General features: G+C 56.8%; 2 protein-coding genes across 2 annotated transcripts; one reads left to right on the plus strand and one right to left on the minus strand.

The window, feature by feature from the left end:
* Positions 1–410: 410 nt before the first annotated feature.
* Positions 411–6999, plus strand: ABHD12B (abhydrolase domain containing 12B; the record flags this gene model as incomplete). The annotated part of the gene is made up of 13 exons (XM_083864264.1): positions 411–502; positions 2722–2852; positions 3256–3358; positions 4043–4162; positions 4467–4497; positions 4655–4700; positions 4791–4920; positions 5127–5167; positions 5385–5464; positions 5641–5723; positions 6199–6277; positions 6408–6532; positions 6888–6999. The coding sequence occupies 13 exons, from the start codon at positions 411–413 to the stop codon at positions 6907–6909; spliced, it is 1083 nt and encodes a 360-aa protein (XP_083720390.1). The 3' UTR covers positions 6910–6999.
* Positions 6849–19231, minus strand: PYGL (glycogen phosphorylase L). The gene is made up of 20 exons (XM_083864260.1): positions 18979–19231; positions 17504–17605; positions 16076–16154; positions 15751–15854; positions 15049–15180; positions 14318–14429; positions 14161–14243; positions 13089–13232; positions 12862–12954; positions 12504–12650; positions 11786–11949; positions 11559–11673; positions 10788–10889; positions 10548–10695; positions 10395–10453; positions 9599–9740; positions 9260–9467; positions 9048–9182; positions 7856–7922; positions 6849–7709 (listed from the first exon to the last, which is right to left on the minus strand). The coding sequence occupies exons 1-20, from the start codon at positions 19219–19221 to the stop codon at positions 7521–7523; spliced, it is 2568 nt and encodes an 855-aa protein (XP_083720386.1). The 5' UTR covers positions 19222–19231; the 3' UTR covers positions 6849–7520.
* Positions 19232–19766: the final 535 nt, after the last annotated feature.

Raw genomic sequence — 19766 nt, forward strand, 5'->3', positions numbered from 1 at the left:
GCCAGCCCTGGGGGACAGGGGACTGCCACCCTGATGGTGTCCCTTTAAAGGCAGCCAGCCCTGGGGGACAGGGGACTCAGCCCTGCCAGAGACCCCTGGGGTCGCACCCAGCTCTGGGGACAGAGGGCACAGCCCAGTGGGGTCCCCGCCATCCCCTGGCGCGGGGGGTGACACCGCAGGTGGCCCTGTCCCTGTCTCTGTCCTTGTCCCCAGGGCATGGATGGGCGTGGCCTGGCGGCGTGGGCGTGGCCTGGTGATGTGGGCGTGGCCTGGAGGAATGGGCGTGGCTTGTGACATGAGCGTGGCCTGCGGAGTGGGCGTGGCCTGGCTGTATGGGCGTGTCCTGGTGTCAGAGTCCCCGTGACGTGGGCGTGTCCCCGGGGTGGGCGTGGCCTGTCGGGCGCGCAGCGATGCGGCGTCGCGGCCGGGACGGTGACAGCGGCGACAGCGGCGGCGACATTGGCCGGGCGGAGGGCGAGGCCAGCCCAGGCCGGCAGGGGCGGTGAGTACCCGTGGGGACATCCCCGAGCAGCGTGTTCCCGTCCCCACCCATGTCCCCTGTCCTGTCCCCCGTGCCGTGCCCTGCTGGGGTTGTCACCCCGCTCTCCTGTGTCCCCAAGGCCGTGGCCTGGTCGCTCTGCGGGGGCCGTGACCCCCTGTGTGTCCCCGCTGCCACCCTGTCAGTGGCACCAGCCCATGGTGCGGCCGTGTCCCCGTGTCACCTGCCACCACCGTGACCCCGTGCAGTGACCGTGTCCCCGTGTCACCCTGCCGTGACCACGCTCCTGTCCTGTCCCTGTGTCCCACCCCGATGCCATGCTGTGCCTTGTCACCCCGCTGTCCCCTTTGGCCATCCCATGCCAGCTGTTGTGGGTCCCCTGGGTGTGTCTGTCCCCCTGGTCAGGCCCTGCCCACCTGCTGCAGGTGTTGTGCAAGGGCTGAGCGGCACTTGAGCATCCTGAGAGCAGCACTGGCAGTTCCCTGCAGCCTCTCCAGCATTCCATCGCTGCCCCTGGCCTGGAGGGGATAACTGGGATTTTGGGAGCTGCCAGCACAGCTCCTGCCATCCTACACTGGCCCAGGAAAAATGCCTGTTCCCTGGGGATTGATCCCATCACACCCTGGCACCCCTTGTGCAATCAATCCTTCTTCCTTAGGGTCTTGCGGCATTCCCAGGGCAGGGAATTCCCTGCAGCCTCTCCAGCATTCCATCGCTGCCCCTGGCCTGGAGGGGATAACTGGGATTTTGGGAGCTGCCAGCACAGCTCCTGCCATCCCAGGGAAGGTGCCCATCCCTGGGGATTGATCCCATCACACCCTGGCACCCCTTGTGCAATCAGTCCTTCCTTAGGCTCTTGCGGCATTCCCAAGGCAGGGAATGCACCAGGAGGGATCCCGACCCTGCTCATGTTCTGGCAGGGACTGAGCTGTGCCTGGCTCCCATCACAAACCTCTGCCCTCAATCCCCCATGCCCGGGCTGGTTTCCCCATCACTGTGAGCCCACGAGGGGTGTTGATGCTGGGAAAGCTGCAGCTCTTGGCTTTCCTTTCCCCCCTGGAGGCTGGAGCTGTGTCTGGCTGCTGGATGTGGCCCCCAGCCCTTCAGAGCAGGGCACTGTTGGAGGGGATGCTGGTGGCACTGGGACATCCCTTTCCCCACCTTCCTCCTTATCCCTGGAGTATTTCAGGAGCTCTTAATGCCAGGCTCGGGGCCACGTTTGTGTCTGTTCCTCTCCAGCCAGGACTGGGGTGTTGTCACAGAGTATCGGTGTCTCCTGATTGCAGGTTTGACTTGCAGCTCCAGGCCCTGGCACGTTTGTTCCCTGCCCTTCCTGCCTCCAGGCTCTCCGTGGGAGGGCGTGGGGACCAAATCAGGGATTCTGTGTCACCATGAGCCTGCTCTGACACCTTGACTCCAAAAAACCAAGCCACAACAGCGGTGTGAGGATCCAGTTCCCACTCCCAAAGAGATTGGGATCAGCCTCAGGGCCTTGTAGGAAAAAGCTGGGATTGGGAATGTGGAGCCTGCTCTGCTGGACCCCAAATCCCTTGGTGTAGAGGTGTCTTGTCTCTGCCTGGGCCAGCCCTGACACCTCGACAGTGAAGGGTTTGGTACCAGGATGAACCTCACCCACCCCTGTGAGTTCTTGTTTGCCCCAAGGAGTGAAGCAACAACAGCAGGAAAAAGAGGAGGCTGTTCTGGGTTAACTGCTGGCTTTATTCTTCAGGGGATCTGCCCCAGCAGACACCCCTCAGCAGAAGCAGCGGGGGGGAAAAAAAGCAGGAAACCCCCCCAAAGTAACACCTTTTATTGGGGGGAGGAACTCAGGGATGGGTTTAACTGGGGACAAATCAGGGACCAAGAGGGTCTGGCTCTCCAAATAAATGACATACATTATAACAAATCAATAACTCGGGTGGGGAGACAGCTGAAGTCTTGTCCCATCACTTGGGGTCCTCACTGGAACTTTCCAGACTTTTGGGAGAGACCCCAAAGTGACAGACAAGGCCCAGGGGCTGGATAACTTCTGACTGACACATAACTGGGGTTGGGGTAAAACCAATAAGGGTGGAACACGGGTGACATGGGGCAAACCATTACAACTTATAAAAATGAACTTAATACAAGGAACAAATACATACATAAAACTGATAAAACCAAAACCACACCACTACACCTTGGGCTGGGAGGGGATGTGCTGACAAGTGCTTCCCTTGCAGGGCCCAGCACTCCTGGCTCCCGTGGCTGCTGCGCACCCTCCTCCTGGCCCCGCTCCTCGCCTACGTGTCCGTGCCCTTCCTCATCCGCCTCTTCCCCAGCCTGCTCACCAAATTTGTCTACCTGAACTTCCGTGAGTATCCCGGGGCTGTGCCAACTAGGAGAGCCCTCACAGGGATTCCTCTGCCTGCTGCAGAACCCCCCAAAACATGGGTGGGACCGTGCCAGGGTGGCACCAGGACAGTGCTTATCCCACTCTTGGGCTTGCAGAGGAGGCACGGAGGGATCTCTCCCGGTGTTTTGCAAGCTGTAATAACGTGGTGCTTGCAGACCCTGTTTACTGCTGGGAGTCCCAACACGCCTGGGCACGCTCAGCATCATCAGCAGGGCTGGAAATTAGGCTGGGAGGAGGTGGCTGAGCTCGCCTGCCTCAGCGTGGCCCTTGATAATTTCAAACAACTCACTGATTTAGAGAGAATTGTATAAAAGTGATTAGCTAGGATGATTCTGGGTGATGGCTGTGATTTCTCCATCAGTGGCCTTCCCTTTCTTCGCGGACTTTCGGCAGCCGGAGCTGCTGGTGAACAACACCATCAACCTGTACCTGACCACCGAGCCGGGCGTCACGGTTGGGATCTGGTGAGCAGCACGTCCTCAGCATTATACTGAATTATTAAAAAAACTATGGATATTGATCTAATACTAATATCCAACTATGACAGACAAAGACTCTCTAACAGTTTAAAGTTAGAAAATATATGTTTATTACGACGCTGGGCAGCGTGCGGGATAGCTCCCAAATACACACACACAATTTACAGATGATCACAGGGTCTTTTATGTCCAGGAGTATTGAATACCCAAAACACAAATGCATATTCATAACTCTGGTACATCCCATTCCCCGCTTTGTATGGTAATTAGCCCAAAAAGCCATCAAACGTGTGTGGTTTGTTCTTTGAAATGGGTCGGTGGTCTTTTTTATGGGGTGGGGTCCTAAAATGATGAAGTAAGATGGGTCTTCCTCTCTTTGACTTTTTAACCTTTGACAGCTGAATCCTGTTTTCCAGGACTGTTTGATTTATGATTGTATTGTATTCATGGGGTCTATTGATTATTCAGGATGCAAAAGCCTAGTTTGACACTTCCATGATTTATCAGTTCCTTCAGTCTGGCTTCTGTTAACAAAAGGGAAGTTTAGCTCCCTTACCTCAGCGATATTTATTTTAACTAAAGTCTTTAATTCTTCTAAATCAGTGCTTCACCATGGGGGACAGCAGGGTCCTGGTGGAGCCCCCCGGGGTGACCCTGCTGTCCCCACAGGCACACGGTGCCCAGCAGCAGAGGGGCCGAGGCGAAGGGCAAGGACCAGCGTTGGTACGAGGAGGCTCTTGCTGATGATCACCCTGTGATCATTTACCTGCACGGCAATGGGGGCACCAGGTGAGCTCCTGAGCTGCTGCTGCAGGGCCAGGACCAGGGCAGGGTGGCTGCTCTCAGGTGAGAAGCAGCAAACTCGATGCAGCAGCCAGCAGTGCTGCAGGGCTGGGGCTGCTGTGGTGGTCACTGACTCCAGCAGTCAAGGAAAATCCTTATAAAATAAAGGGAAAAGTCAAAATTCACCCACGCCACAGCATCCAGCTCTTCCCTCCTGGGATAAGGTCACCCTGGTTCCTCACTTGCACTGGTGCTGGAGGGGAGGGTCCTTTGGGGTCTCCCCAAGCTCTAACCCCATTTTCCCCATCAGGGCTGCGAGTCACCGTGTCCAGTTCTTGAAGGTAAGTGATCGCCTTGGTGGGGACACTGGGACCTGCTGGGAGTGAGGCTCCTGCTGGCCTGGGGACCCCAAAGAGACCCTGTGCAGAGGGAACAGGCCATGCTGGGGGTCCTGGGGTGCATCCCCCACCAGGATATAACTCAGTGCTGCTCTGACAGACGATGGGGGCTGCTGACTTCCACATCCTGGCTCTCGACTACAGAGGTAAAGTTGTCCTCCTGCCTCTTGCTGGGTGATCCCTCTCTTGGGGCCTGTCCCCAGCAGGGTTGTGACACCGAGTTGTGTCCCCCACAGGTTATGGGGACTCCACTGGACACCCCTCAGAGAATGGCTTCACCACAGATGTCCTGGCACTCTATGACTGGGCAAAAGCGCGGAGTGGGAACAGCACCATCCTCTTCTGGGGACATTCCTTGGGGACAGGGTAGGTGCAGGGGGTGGGATGAGGGCACAGCAGAGCGCCCTCTGTGCCCTGTGACACTGGTGCCACCTGGGGATGGACCAAGGACTTGGAGCAGCTCCTTGGTAGAGGCCCCTGCAAAGCCAAATGCAGCCAACAAAGGGGAATCTGAGGGAGCTGTGTCTCCCCCTCTTTGCTGCTCTTCCTCACTGTCACCTCTTCTATCACAGGATTGCCACCAATGCAGCAAGGAAACTGCAGGAGGAGCGAGGTAGGGGCCAGCATGGATGAGTTTTCCCCATGCAGTGTCACCCTGAGGCTCTGCACTACCCTGCCCTGATTTTGGGGCTGCAGAAGAGATGAGGAGCCCTCCCTGTCCTCCCTACTGGGATGGGGACATCTTGGCCCCACTGCTGCCTGGGAGGGGAGTGTGGCAGCAGCCTGGCAGTGGGGACAGCCCCTCAAAGCCATGCCCACTCTGCCCTCAGGGGTCCAGGTTGGTGCTGTGGTCCTGGAGTCTCCCTACACCAACATCCGAGACGCAGGCGCCAACATCCACATCACCCTGGTGAGTCTGGGGGCTCTGCCTGTGGGGTCCCTCAGCAGTGACAGGAGGGGGCTCGGCCTCTGGGGTCCCCAGTTGGTGACAGGCTCTGCCTGAGGGGTCCCCCAGCTTCCTGGGTCTCCCTCATCGTAGTTGAATCCAAGCCGTGGCTTAGCACTCACAAACTCTCTCCCTGCCAGATCTACCGGCAGTTCCCGGGTTTTGAGTACCTCATCCTGGACTCCATGGCTCGGGCAGGAATGTTCTTCCCCAGTGATGAGAAGTGAGTTCCTGGTGGGAAGGGGCACAGCAGACCCCCAGGGGCTGTGGGAATGATGCCAGGACCAGCTGGCCATGGAGAGGTGTCAGTCATTGAAATTCCTGCACTCCTGTGTTTACCCAGCTTACTCATACTTCAAAAGTGGCTTTTTGTTTGCATAATGTCAAGTATCAGTTTGATTATTGAGCAAAGTCCAAAAGCCACCATCCTTTTTTCGGCACTCCTGTTCCTTGTAGCACACAGAGCCTGCCCAAAATCTGTTTGATTTATGGGTGCTTTTGAAACCTGCTGAGTCTATAATTGGGGATTAAGGTGATTAGGGTGCTGCCATGTCAGGGCAAGCAACACGAGCATCACCCAGGTGGGCATGAGGGGCAGGGCTGGGAAGGGGTCAGGGTGCTGTGGGAATTTTTACAGGGGTTGGGGAGGCTCCTGGGGGTTTGGGGAGAGTCCTCAGGGCTGTGCTTGCTGCCTGCAGCGTGAAGGTGCTGAGCTGCCCCCTCCTCATCCTGCACGCAGAAGATGATGGAGTCCTCCCTCCAAAGCTGGGACGCCAGGTGAGCACCTGCCAGCTGGGCTTTGAGCCTGCCATTGGAGGGCTGAAGTGGCCAGAGAGGGGATGGCCACGCACCAGGAGGGGTTTGGGGTCCCCTGCTCATGCAGTGACCGTGCTCCCACCCCTGGCAGCTCTATGAGACAGCACGGGAAGCCTACAAGGACAAATCCAAGGTGAAGTTTGTTACCTTTCCCAAAAAGCTGGGCTTGGGCCACGACTACATCTCCTTCAACCCGGAGCTGCCTGCCCTGGTGAAGTAAGTGCTGCTCCACAGAAATGGGGAGGGCATAGGATGAGCTTTGGGCTCCCCTCCACTGGTGCCTCCTCCTCTCCTGCTGCAAGCTCAGAGCTGCCTGCCCCCTGCTCCTTCCCCTTCCCACGGTGTTTGCTGGCATCACTTTCTAAATTTCAGTTGCTCCCCAGTGCCCTGAGCCTGTGCTCAGCCTGGGTGGCTTGGGGAGGTGGCTCTGGGGACACCAGCTCCTCTTTGCCCTGGGTGCAGAGATGCTCCAAGCCCAGCTCAGCCCCGCGTGCAGGGATCACAAATCAGGCTCTGACGCAGCACAGGAGGGTCAGTGACACAGTGTAAGATTTATTACATCTTGTTGCAGAGACTTCTTAAACATGAAGTGATGCCAGTTGCTGCCTGCACTGATCCCATGCTCCCTCAAATCCACTCCAGGAACTCCCCCCATGGCACTGAACTTACTGCTGTAAGTAATAAAAAAAAAACTACTAAGAAATTTTTAAGTCACCCTCTGCCTCCAGGATGCTGCAGGTTACTCGAGTGATGTGGTTTGGGCCACCAGAGCCACGACTGGGAGCATCCCATGGGACACTGGTGGGGTACATAGGCCTGGCAACCCCATCCTGCTTCAGCAGCACCTCTGAAGGTTCAGCCAGTTGTTTCCAGCTGTGCTGCCCACCCTTCACCCCTCCTCCTGCGGTGAGCATTGGTGAAAGCAAGCCCAGCCCTAACTCCAGGCATCAGCAAACAGCCCCCTGTTCGGACTCCGATGGCACTTTTATTATTTTTAGCACCTAAGGCAAGCAACGGGGCGACGTGGTGGTTTCGCTTTCCACAGGAGACACTCACGTTTATAAAAACCCCATCCTCCCCCTCTCTGCCCACCCCTAGGGAAAGCCAGCAGCAGCAGCAGCAGCAGCAGCAGCAGAGACACAGAGACTCAGACAGCAGAGAATTTTACAGCGCACAGTGCTCGCGTCCCCCCCGGCTCCGGCCCCTACGCCGCGGTGCCGTTGGGGGTCTTGTCCTGCCCCGCGTCCCGGGGTTCGTTGGGAGGGGGGATCTTCAGGTCTGAAGGCTCCACGTGCCAGATGTCCCGGGCGTACTCTTTGATGGTGCGGTCGCTGGAGAACTTGCCGGCCGCCGCGATGTTCTTGATCACCATCTTGGTCCAGGCCTTGGAGTTCTGCAAGGAGAAGGAAGGGGTAGGTGTGGGGTTGGCCCCAATCCCTGGGGTCCTGGACAGCACAGGGTCCTGTCTCTGAGCACATCCCTTCTCCAGGATGGGATGTTGTTTCCAGTTCCCTGCCCTGTCCCCGGGCTGGCACTCACCAGGTACAGCTCGCTGACCTTCTCCTGGCACTTCACATAGGCCTCGTAGTCTGCAAAGACTTTAAACCTGTAGCAGCGAAGAAAGGAGGAGTTAAGAGCAGGAGAAATAGGAATTAAAGCTTCCTGATCTATTGTTACACCCCAGAGCCTTAAATCCAAGGGTTCAATTTAAGGTTCCTTTACTCTGTGTTGGTGCAAAGGAGAAATGCCCACCAGATATTCTCAAGAGGTGAAAATCACACAGAAGTTTACTTGCAGAAATAGAGGAAATTAAGGGAACTTTGGCAAAAGAGTAAATACAACATTGAAGTCAATGTAAAACCACTTATTGTAGCATTACTTAGCATTAATTTAGTATTAAGCATTTACTTAGAGCTTATTTAGCATTTGCTTAGCCCATTTAACAGGGAAACCTCTAAAACCTTAAGGTGTTACATTACTCATAAAGCTCCGTGAAAGGATTAAGAGGAGAAGAGAGGGAAAGATGGAAAAGGTACAGAAAAACCATAAATGTACCAACTCCTGGGTTCCAGCATGGCTGAGGTAAAAACTCCAAGGAAGATGTCAGGGCAGGACAACGGCCATAAAGCCCTCAGCCCGCCTTTTATACCCGTAGCCCTTCATGGGCCCGCCCATAAGCGGGGCTTCTGGTTGCTCGACCAATCAAAGGCTGGCCTGTACTGTCCCCGTGTGATTGATTGGCAGATCGGCCAATAAGAGGCTCGCTTAGCACAAAGGTGCCGTGACTGACAGCTCTGCCAAGCTGAGGGGCCTGGGCACTGCCTCAGCAGAAAGCCAGGCCTGACCCCAACCCCACACACACAGAGGCGTCCCAAAACCCCTAAAAACGGCTCAAGATACCGATCTAATCCTGTCTCTGATAGGTGCCTCCAACACAGCCTTCAGTCAAATTTCCCCTCCCCAAACCCTGGATGCCCCGTGAGGGGAAAGGCAGGGAAAGCCTTTCTCTGATCCCAATGCCCATGGTTGACCAGTGCTCTGGCCAGGAAAGCCCTTGAGATGCCTCAAATCATCTGGAAGGGCTGCACACTCAAAGGCATTAAGGCGACAACAGCCATCCATGGATAGTCTGTGCCTGAGGAGCATCATCCTTGTACAATGTGGTCCCAGCCCCTGATGTGGCCACGGGAGAGACCCAGCCCAGGGCCTGGATGGAACCCTGGCACCTCACCTGTCGTGGTGGAAGAGCATGTTGACCACGTCGCTGAAGAGGTTGGGCTCTTTTGGGGAGAAGAAGCCACTTTTAATCTGGTCAACAGCCTGTTTCAGCTCGGGGAGCCGGTCATAGTAGAGCTGGGCATTGTACCTGGAGGGAAGGAGGCTGTAAAATGGTGCTGCCCCAGCTACCTGAGGTGGCAGCCCTGTGGCACCTCCAGCCCTCACCCTTTCTTGTCCAGCTCCGTGACATCCTCCACCCTCATGCCGAAGATGAACAGGTTTTCCTCTCCAGCCTCCTCGGCCATCTCCACGTTGGCTCCGTCCATGGTGCCGATGGTCAGGGCCCCGTTCAGCATGAACTTCATGTTGCCCGTCCCCGAGGCCTCGGTGCCCGCCGTGGAGATCTGCTCCGACAGGTCGGTCGCAGGGATCACTGCCAAAAAAACACATGAACATGAGAGGCTTGTGCTGGCCAGCTTTGGTTTTGTTTCCTGCTGAAGGATCATGGTGGGAGCCATGGGATGGAGGGACATCCCCTCCCACAGTGTGTCCTGCCCAGGGTACCTTTCTCTGCCAGGGACACCCTGTAGTTCTCCAGGAAGATGACCTTCAGCTTGCTGCCCACTATGGGGTCGTTGTTCACCACCTGAGCCACGGCGTTAATGAGCTTGATGATCATTTTAGCCATGTGGTATCCTGGGGCAGCCTGGGGGAAAAGCCACAGGTGAGACAGGAGGGCTGGTGACGGGGGCAGGTGAAGCACATCCAGCTCCCAGGTGTCCAGGGAACAACCTGTTCATCCCTGCTCCCATCACCTAATCCAACAAGTGTTACATCACAAATTTTTTGGGGCTTCCATGGCCACAGACAGCAGATGGTTGTCCAAGCCCTGCCCAAACTTGCTTGGGTTGAAGCACAAGTGCTACTCCAGTGTTTCTTGGACAACTTCATGAACTTAACACCATGGAATCATGGAATTGTTTAAGTTGGAAAAGCCCTCTAAAATCATCAAATCCAACCATTCCCCCTGCACTGTCAAGGTCACCACTGACCCATGTCCCCAAGTGCCACATCCACACAGCTTTTAAGTTCCTCCAGGGATGAGGACTCCACCACTGCCCTGGGCAGCTGTTCCAATGCCTGACCATCATTTTGATGAAGAAATTTTTCTTAATATCCCTTCTGAACATCCCATGGCACGTTTGAGGCCATTTCCTCTGTCATGTTCCTTATTCCCTGGGAGAAGAGACTGACCCCTGCCACCTATCAAGGAGTTGTAGATGTGGCTCTGTGAAACATCTGCACCCACATCCCCCAGGACACTTCCTCCAAAATCTCTGGAAGTCCTGACCCAACTTACCTTGCCTCCAATGATCACTGTCCTCGGCACAAACAGCTTTGCAGGATCCCTCCTGATTCCTGGAGAAAACAGCAGTGTTACTGTGGGATGGGGGGCACAGGGGTGCTGGTGCAGCCCTGGGGCACCCTGTCCCCTCTGGGCACCGTGGCTTACGGTTGTACATGGTGATGATGTGCAGGCAGTTCATCAGCTGCCTCTTGTACTCGTGGATCCTCTTCACGTGCACGTCGAACATGGAGGAAGGGTTGATCTTCACCTTGTACTCCTTCTCCAGGTACAGGGCAAACTTCACCTTGTTCTCCTGGGCCAGGGCAGGGACCACGTCAGCCCCCAACAACATCAGCCCCTGCTCTCTGCTCCTCCTGCCTGCATCCCCCTGCCCACGCCCCTCACCTGCTTCACTTTGGCCACCTCCCGGATGAAGAGATCGTCGTCCACAAACTCGTGCAGCTTGGTCAGCTGGCTCAGGTCCCGCACGTAATCTTCCCCGATTTTCTGCAACAGGAGCAAGAGCATGTGCTGATGGTTGGACGGTTTAGGATGGAAGAGATCTTGAACATCACCAGTTCCAACCCCCTGCTATGGGCTGAGACACCTTCCACTAGACCTGATTGCCCCAAAGCCCATCCAACCTGGCCTGGAACACTTCAAGGGATGAAGCAGCCACAGCTTCTCTGGGCACCCTGTGCCAGAGCCTCTCCACCCTCACAGGGAAGAATTTCTTCCCAATATCCCATCTAACCCTGTCCTCTGGCAGTTTGCATCCATTCCTCCTTCTCCTGTCCCTCTATCCCTTATCCCCAGTCCCTCTCCAGCTCTCCTGGAGCTTCTTTAGGCACTGGAAGGGGCTCTGAGGTCTCCCTGGAGCCTTCTCCAGGCTGAACAGTCCTAGCTTGGCTCCAGAGCAGAAGGACTCCATCTCCTTGGAGCATCTCCTCTGGACTCTCTCCAGCAGCTCCACATCCTCCTGATGCTGGAGACCCCAGGGCTGAAGGCAGCTCTGCAGGTGAGGTCTCACCTGAGCGGGGCAGAGGGGCAGAATCCCCTCTCTTGACCCTCAGCTCCTCAACCACACAGAAGATTTAAACAGTTGAGGTTCTCCTGGTGCCCTGGGCTCCGCAGGGCAGGGGCAGTGGCTGCACTGTGCTCTCCCCACCCCGGTACCTCCGCGATGAGCTCCGCCAGCCCCGGGTTGCAGAGCAGCAGCCAGCGCCGCGGGGTGATCCCGTTGGTCTTGTTCTGGAACTTCTCCGGCTCCAGCTCCGCAAAGTCCTCAAATCTGCGAGACGAGGGTGAGGATGGCACAGCTCCAGCCTTGCCCACCTTGCACCACCACCACCACCCCTTCCCAGGAGAGGGTGACCCGCCACCACCTCCCTGCCCTCGCTCACACTTGAGTCTTGACGATCTCGGAGTGGATCTTGGCCACGCCGTTGACGGCGTGGGAGCCCACGATGCAGAGATGGGCCATGTTGATCCTCTTGGTGTCCCCCTCCTCGATCAGGGACATCCTCCGCAGCCGCTCCACGTCGTCGGGGAACAGGGACGCGATGTGCTGCCGGTGGAGCCACAGAGGTGGTGAGAGGTGGTGGCACTGAGGGATGTCCCACCCCATGGCTCACAAGGAGGGGGACATGGCAATGTCCCCAGTGCATTTGACACCAGCAGAGCGGTGGCTTCTACTTTGTTGTGGTGCAAACTCCCTCCAAAGGGTGCCCTTTCCCAGCATAGATGTCTGTGGATAGAATGACCCCCTCAAGCTGCCACACAGAGGGGTTTGGGGACACACATTTGTCCATTTTGGAAAAAACTTCATGCTGCCAGACCAGGAGGTAAACCACCATCTCCTCTGCACTCCCAACATCATCTTTCCCAGGATGAATTCAGCATTTAGGAAGCAAAGAAATGCCAGCTTTCAAGTCCCTGAAGCAACAGGTGAAGCCTCTCAACAGTCATGGCAATGTGCTGGTGGGAGAGGGCTTCCCTACACATCAACTTCCCAAAATAGCAGCTGGAATCCCCCAGCCACACATCCAACACCATCAGTTTGTGCATGCCCCTCATCCTGACAGAATATCCCCTCTCTGGAGCAGGCTGCCAGGCACTCACATCCAGGTGTCTCTGGTTGATCTCATAGATGATCTGCAGGTGTCTGGGGAGCAGCTTCTCCACCAGGTCCACAGGCCAGCGCTCCAAGGCCTCGGGAAGCACCGTGTGGTTGGTGTAGGCAAAGGTCTTTTTGGTGATGTCCCAGGCCTGGCAGGGAAGAGCCAGTGCTCAGTCACACCTCAAAGTGCCAGAACCCACCCACGGTCCCCCACAGCAGCACGACCCAGCCAGCTCCTCCCAGTCCACACCAGTTAAACCCAGCCTGACTGCTCCACGTCATTCCCAGCAGCCACAAAATTGGCTCCTCCACCATGGGCAGGTGGGTGTAAATGGAGGAGACCAGGTGGGGTGTCCCTACCTTATCCCAGGGCAGCTTCTCGATGTCCACGAAAATCCTCATCAGCTCAGGGATGGCCATGGCAGGGTGTGTATCGTTCAGCTGGATGGCAACCTGGGACAGCAGGGTGGCATGTGGGGACACAGAGGGGACACTGGGAACCCCATGGAGGGCCCACAAACACCTGAATCATCTGGGAGGTGTTGAAACAAGCGCCAAGGCAGAGGTCAGAGCAGGCCTGGTTGTACCTGGTCTGGGAAGGAATCAAACACGGTCCGGACGCTGTCTGTGCTCCCGAATTTGGAGGCTTTGAAGCGGCGGATGATGTCCTGGAGGGTGGCAGCCACAACGAAGTATTCCTGCTTCAGCCTCAGCTCCTTTCCTTCAAAGAACTGCGGGCAGAGGAGCAGGGAACTGCAGGATTCCCACAGGATTCACTGCACTTCCCAGACGAAGGTTTTTCCAGGGTGTGACCCCTCTGTGCTTCCCCCAGCATCAGTTGCAATCCCAAGCGTTTTTTGCTTCCCAGATTCCAGCACAAGGATTTGTGATGTGCTGATACAAACGGGTTAAATCCCAGCTGAGCATTGTCAAAACCTGTTTTCCGTGGTTTGAACTTTTTGGCTGCAAGGAAAGGTACTAGGACAATGGGAAGGGAAGTCATGGGAGCTATTTCCAAGACAAGGATTTAACCACTATTCATGCAGCAAAAAACATCAACCTGCTGGTCTGCAAAGGAAAAGCTGCAGGAGATAACCTCACTGCTGGAGCTGCCGTGCCCTCAGCTCTCCTCACCAGCTGGGAAGGCTGGAGGAGGATTAAATGGGAAAAACACCATCAGGACCTGCCTCAAACAGGCTGCAGAGCAAGGAGAGCTTCCCTGTTGTTTTTTTTTTTTTTTCTCCTGCTCCACAGCTTGGTTTGTGGCTAGGGAAGGGTTGTGTGTCCCACACCTCTGTGCCAGCTTGGCAAGAACTCCCAGAGCAAGAGGGCTGGGGTGCAAAGGGCAATTTGAGGCACGACCTCTGGTCCCAGGGTTGCAAAGGGTAACACCAGCAGCGTTCAGCAGTTTGCCCTCACATTATATTCTGAGACTCAAAGAACGATTCTGCAGCAGGGCCTGCTCATCCACCCCTCGCTCCAGGCAAAGCTCAGGGGAACAGACTCATCCTGGTGAGAGGCAGCACTGCAGGCAGCTTGAAACACAACTGAAAACATCTCTGCAGTGTCCTGGAGTGAGGGGCTGCTCCCCTTCCCCCTCCATCTGGGCACTCTTTATCCACCCCTAAACCAAGGACTCCCTAAAACATCGCGACTCACGTTGTCGTTGGGGTAGAGCACCCGGGAGATGTTCTCTGCCAGGTTCCTGTCCAGCACGGCCTGGATGTAGTCCCCGACGTTGACTGGGGAGGAGCAGAGGGATGAGGTGGGCGTGGGACCCCCGGGGCTCTCCCCAGCCCGCCAAGCTCCCACTTACAGTCGCGCAGGTTGAAGTCGTTGGGGGCGCGGGCCGACCACAGGCGCATGGTGTTGACGGTGTTGTTCATGTACCCCGGCACGGGCGTGTCGTAGGGCAGGGCCAGCACCACCTGTGACATCCCCAGGGCAGCTGGAATTGGGCTGGGATCCCCCCATGCTCCCCCTGGAGCTCTCCCATCCCACACACCCCTGAGCTCAGGGTAGTGTCCCTGCACGGGGTTGGATGGGTGGGGACGTCCTTGATCCCTGCATGGGGACACCTCTCTGGCTCTGCCTGCTGGCTGGTGTTTGCCAAAAGTGCTCAGGGCATGGAGAGGTAAAGGTCAGGAGCAGCTTAATTTAGGACTGCATGTAGCAAACAGACCTGCTGGAGCTGCTTTTGGTATTTTGTAGAAACCCAGAATGGTTTGGGTTGGGAGGGACCTTAAAGTCCATCTCGTTCCAACTCCTTACCATGGGCAGGGACACTTCCCACTATCCCAGATTCCTCTAAGCTCCATCCAACCTGGCCTTAGACACTTCCAAGGACAGAGAACTTGGCTGCAGATGTAGAGCAGCCAAATCTGTCCTCACCCCTGTGTCCATCTCCTCCCACTGCCTTTTCCATCCCAGCCCAACCTTCCCATCAGAGATCCTGCAGGACTCATCCCTGGGGTGCAGCCAGCCAGGAAGAGCCCCTAAACGACAACACAAGCCATGGGAAAGGACATTCCTGTCCCCAGCCCTTACCTGGGTGTCGACCCACTTGGCCCCAGAGGCAGAGTGCTCCACCCGGCCGTAGAAGTGCACGGGCAGCATGTACTCAGGCCGGGCCTTCTCCCAGGGATTGCCGTGCCGGAGCCAGTCATCGGCTTCCTCCACCTGCCACAGGGACCCACAGCACTGACACAGGGACCCACAGCACTGACACAGGGCCACCCAGCCCTGGGCACCTCCCCACCTGCAGGATGGGCTGGGAAAGGCTCTCGTGGCAAAGGGGAGGATGCTCTGAGTGTGACTGTCGTAATCCTGGGTTTTGGCGAGGCACCACCCTGAACTCTGGGGTGTCTGTGCCTTCTACAGGGATGGGGACAAACACAAGGTTTCTCTTAGTGCTCTGCTAATGCTGTATTTCCAAACCAGCCTCTTCCTCATGGAGCAGGGACACAACTGCTCCATCCTCACCCACTCCAGGCAGCCATGGAACAGCTTTGGGGTGGCCCTGAGCAGGGCATGCTGAGGACAGGGACAAGAGATGGATGCTGTGAGCTTGCACTGGTTTAAGGAGTTAAATTTGTTCACGGAAATATCTGCTAAATGTTAAATATCACAGCAGCAGCAGCCTCCAAGCTGAGGGGAAGTGTCTGTAGACCCCCATCAAAGGGGGAGGAAGTGAAGGTGGGGTTCCAGCTGTGCCAGGGGACAGTGAGGGTCACACATCTCCATCCATACCTGCCACCCATCCCGGATCTTCTGGTTGAAGATGCCGTACTCGTAGCGGATGCCGTAGCCGTAGGCTGCCAGTCCCAGCGTGGCCATGGAGTCCAGGAAGCAGGCTGCCCAGGAGACAGGAGAGCAGTGAGTTTCATCTCCCTGGAGCCCTGGGAGATGGATCCTTCTCCCTGGGACAGCCACAAGCTCCACAGGGACAGGAGCCAGCCAGCACCTTGCTCCGTGCTGGAAAGGCTGGAGCAATAACCCCTCCCCAGGGTTAGGTACTTCCCATAGTGGATGTAAAGCCCTCAGGGATGTGCTCACACCTGGGGGGCTCACTCACCTGCCAGCCTGCCCAGACCCCCATTGCCCAGCCCAGCATCCTCCTCGATCTCCTCCAGCTCTTCCATGTCCAGCCCGAGCTACAGATGAGAAAAAGGAGAGGGGCTGGAGACTGTCAGGGTGCCCAGCCCCACAGAGGGGAGCCATTGTTGGCACACCCTCCCTTGCAGGTGGAGCTCCAGGAGGGCTGGAAAGGCACCCAATTCCATGAGACCCATCTCTGCAGGTGTGATTTGAACCCAAAGCAGCTTCTCTCCTCCTCAGCTGTGTCTCTGTGCCATGGCAGGGGCCATCTCCCATGTTTAAAGTCACCCTACCAGACTTTACAAGGAACATTCACACCCTTGACCTCACTGTGGGCAAGATCTGGGGATGGGGGGGGGGACGAAACTATAACCAGGGTGCTGCCCTTGGGGTTCCAGACACTTCCAAGGGCTCTGAGAGCTTATTCCCAGGCCTGCTGCCTCTCTCCAGTCCTGCAGGGGCAGGCACCAGGTTCCTGCACTCCCAGCACCCCCTATCCCAGGTAGAATATTCCTGCACTCCCAGCACCCCCTATCCCAGGTAGAATATTCCTGCACCCCCAGCACTCCTTATCCCAGGTGGAATATTCCTGCACCCCCAGCACCCCCTATTCCCTGGGGGAAGGCAGCTGGGTGCAATCTTCCTACTCCCCCAGCACCCCAATCCCTTGAGACAGGATCAAAGTTCTGTGTTCCTGCTCCCTCAGCACCTGCATTCCCTGGAACAGGCACCCAGGTGCCCTTCCTCCCAACTGCAGGCATCACCCTTTAGGGTGAGGAGCAACTACACCCTTTTTCCAGGGAAATATAAATTTTCCAGCCCAGGGTGCTGTAGGAGGAAGTGATTTTGCCTATGCAAAACTCCTTGTGGAGCTCAGGTGGAGACCTTTGGTCCATTGCCCTGCCCTGGTGTTCCCTGATCACAGCAAGTGGGGATAAAAAATTTAACCTCCCCCCCAAAAAATAAGTTCCTCTCCTTTAAACGCTTGCACAAAAGCTGTTCCTGCTCTTGTGCAACCACCCTGGCCACATCTGATGACGTTGAACACAAGAGGTGACAAGGTGGGGACAAAAGGAGCCACCCAAAACCCTTTGATAACCCCAGTGCCACTTGGTACCAGCACCCAGCTGGGCTTAATCCAAGGTTTTATTCCTCCCTGCCACTGATCATGAACAGCCTCATCCAGAGAAACACCAGATTCCTTCCAGGATCCTGCTGCATTCCCCAGAATACAGCACACAGGCTGGGCAGCTCCAAGCCTTTCTGGAGCAGCTTTTATTCCCTAAATCATCCCCTGTGGCTCAGGGAGCAACCTGCAGCCAATGTGGCAAAACATCAACATTCCCAGGAGCTGGAAAACTTGGATCCCTCCCAGTGCAGCCCTGACCCCTGGTGGGATGCTCACCTGGTAAACAGCCTCATCACAGGCGTTCTGCAGCCCCAGGTTAATCATCGTGTTCTGCAGCGTCCGCCCCATGTAGAATTCCAGGGAGAGGTAATAAATCCTCTGCAAGAGAAAAACCACCCCGTGGTCACTTTCCCCAGGGCTGGAGGAGACTCCAGAAGCTGCTTTTGGGTGACATCTCAAAAACAAACAGGGAAAAAACCGCAGCTCTCAACAGAGCCGGGGGTGGTTTGCACCAGGAGTTTCAGAGTTGTGGCTCCTGTCCTGCTCTCCTGTTTTTTCCCAAACCGAGAAGAAGCTGTTTGATTTGGACAAGCCCCTTTGCCCCGTCCCAGGCTTGGGGACAGCTCCAGGACGGTCACCCCACTCACACCGGTGGCAGCGCTAAGTTAAACTTTAAAAAGGAGCAGTTTCCCCATGTGGCTGCAAAGCCACAGGAAAACTCAGAGAGCTGCCGGGGGTGGCTGTGGGGACATGGGGCTTTCTCTGGTGTCCCCTGGCAGAGAAAAGGGACACACTCCCGCTGACACGGCGGGCTCAGGATGCGGCCGGTCCTGCCTTTTCTAAGCCGAGCCCCCCGGCGTCAGCACCGGCAGGTTTTAAGGAAGGATTTAGGCTGGGAGAAGTCGCTGACTCGACAGGTTTCCCCAGGACCTGCGCGGGGTCGGGATTTGGAGGTGGGATGGAATTCCTGGAGCTCTAAAATAGTTTGGGTTGGGAGGGACCACAAAGAGCGTCTCAGGATCCATCAGGATTGATTTATTTACTGGTTTGACTCCAGCAGAGCCGGGAGCAGCGACTCCAGGCAGGGACGGGAGAATCCCAACTCCAAACGCTGCAAGAGGCTCTTAAAATTTTCTCACCCCTGCACAACACGGGGGAGTGAACGCTGAGCTAACCGAGGCTGGCACAGCCCCAGAGAGGTGCTGGAAGGGAGGAAATTGATGCCGACAGGGACATCCAGGTGTCAGGAGGGGGATTAGGGCTTAATCCCCCCCGGCAGAGCCCGGGGCGAACCAGCAACTCCTGCACAAACCGGATTTCTCCCGCTCGGCATCACTTGTGTTAAAGCAAGACTTGTTTTGCGGTCGGTTTCGGGTGCCTTTAAGCCTTTCCAATAGTTCCCCCGGCAAGGCTTTGGAGTTGGTTTTGGTAGAAAGGCGCCCACATGGGAACAAGCGGCGTTCCCATGCCCTGCACCCCGCGCTCTGTTTGTTTTGCAAAGCAAAGGACAGTGGCCTCGCTTGGTAAAGTCCAGTCCCTCCTCTCGGAAAAGTTACCGGAACAGCCCTAAATCCGTAAAAAACACCCAGCGCCGCCAATCCCTCTATCCCAGCGAGGAAGGGAGGGTTCACATCCTCCCCAGGGGGTTCCCACGGTTCCCACCCCAGGCACAAAGGCAGGAGCCACCGTGGGGGGCTCCCAGCACCCCGCCCTATAGGGGGGTGATTCCCCCCTTATCCCACCGCTCCCACCTTGGGATCCTTCTCGTAGTAATACTGCTGGGTCCGGATCCAGCGCCCCACCAGGTGGTCCCGCACGGTGTGGGCCAGGGCGAAATAATAATCGCGCGGTGTGGCCACATTGCGGTCCTTGACCAGGGTGAAGTGCAGGTGCCGGTTGAAGCCCCGCTTGAGCTCGGCCACGCTCTCGGCGCCCACGATCCCGCGGATGCTGATCTGCTTCCGCCGCTCCTGGTCCGACAGCGGCCGCGACATCGCCGAGGGGCTGCGGGGACACCGGCAGGGAGGAGGGAGGGAGGGGACACGGACACACACGGGCTCGTTCCGCCTCCGCCCCGCGCTGGCACCGCCCCGGGATGGGGATGGGATGGGGATGGGGATGGGCCCCGCAAAGGGCCGCCCACGAGTGGGGCGGGAGCAGCCGGGGGGGAAATAGGGGGGACCTTGGGGATGGATGGGGGGGGGGGTGTAAAGGGGGGAATCCCAGGGATGGATGGAGGGGGGTGCAAAGGGGGGAATCCCAGGGATGGATGGATGGAGGGGGGTGCAAAGGGGGGAATCCCGAGGATGGATGGATGGATGGATGGATGGATGGGGGTGTAAAGGGGGGAATCCCAGGGATGGATGGATGGATGGATGGATGGATGGATGGATGGGGGTGTAAAGGGGGGAATCCCAGGGATGGATGGATGGATGGATGGAGGGATGGATGGATGGATGGATGGATGGATGGATGGAGGGATGGATGGATGGATGGATGGATGGATGGATGGATGGAGGGGGGTGTAAAGGGGGGAATC

Source organism: Zosterops lateralis (assembly GCF_965231275.1).
Source record: "Zosterops lateralis genome assembly, chromosome: 6".
In the NCBI taxonomy this organism is placed as follows: domain Eukaryota; kingdom Metazoa; phylum Chordata; class Aves; order Passeriformes; family Zosteropidae; genus Zosterops; species Zosterops lateralis.

What these genes read in the sequence shown, in the direction of transcription:
- PYGL (XM_083864260.1), bottom strand. Translation starts at nt 19,221, where the DNA reads ATGTCGCGGCCGCTGTCGGACCAGGAGCGGCGGAAGCAGATCAGCATC. An exon ending in GGGTCTGGGCAGGCTGGCAG is followed by an intron (nt 15,855 to 16,075) that starts GTGAGTGAGCCC and finishes TCTCCTGGGCAG; the next exon opens with CCTGCTTCCTGGACTCCATG. An exon ending in TTGATTCCTTCCCAGACCAG is followed by an intron (nt 12,955 to 13,088) that starts GTACAACCAGGC and finishes CTGCTGTCCCAG; the next exon opens with GTTGCCATCCAGCTGAACGA.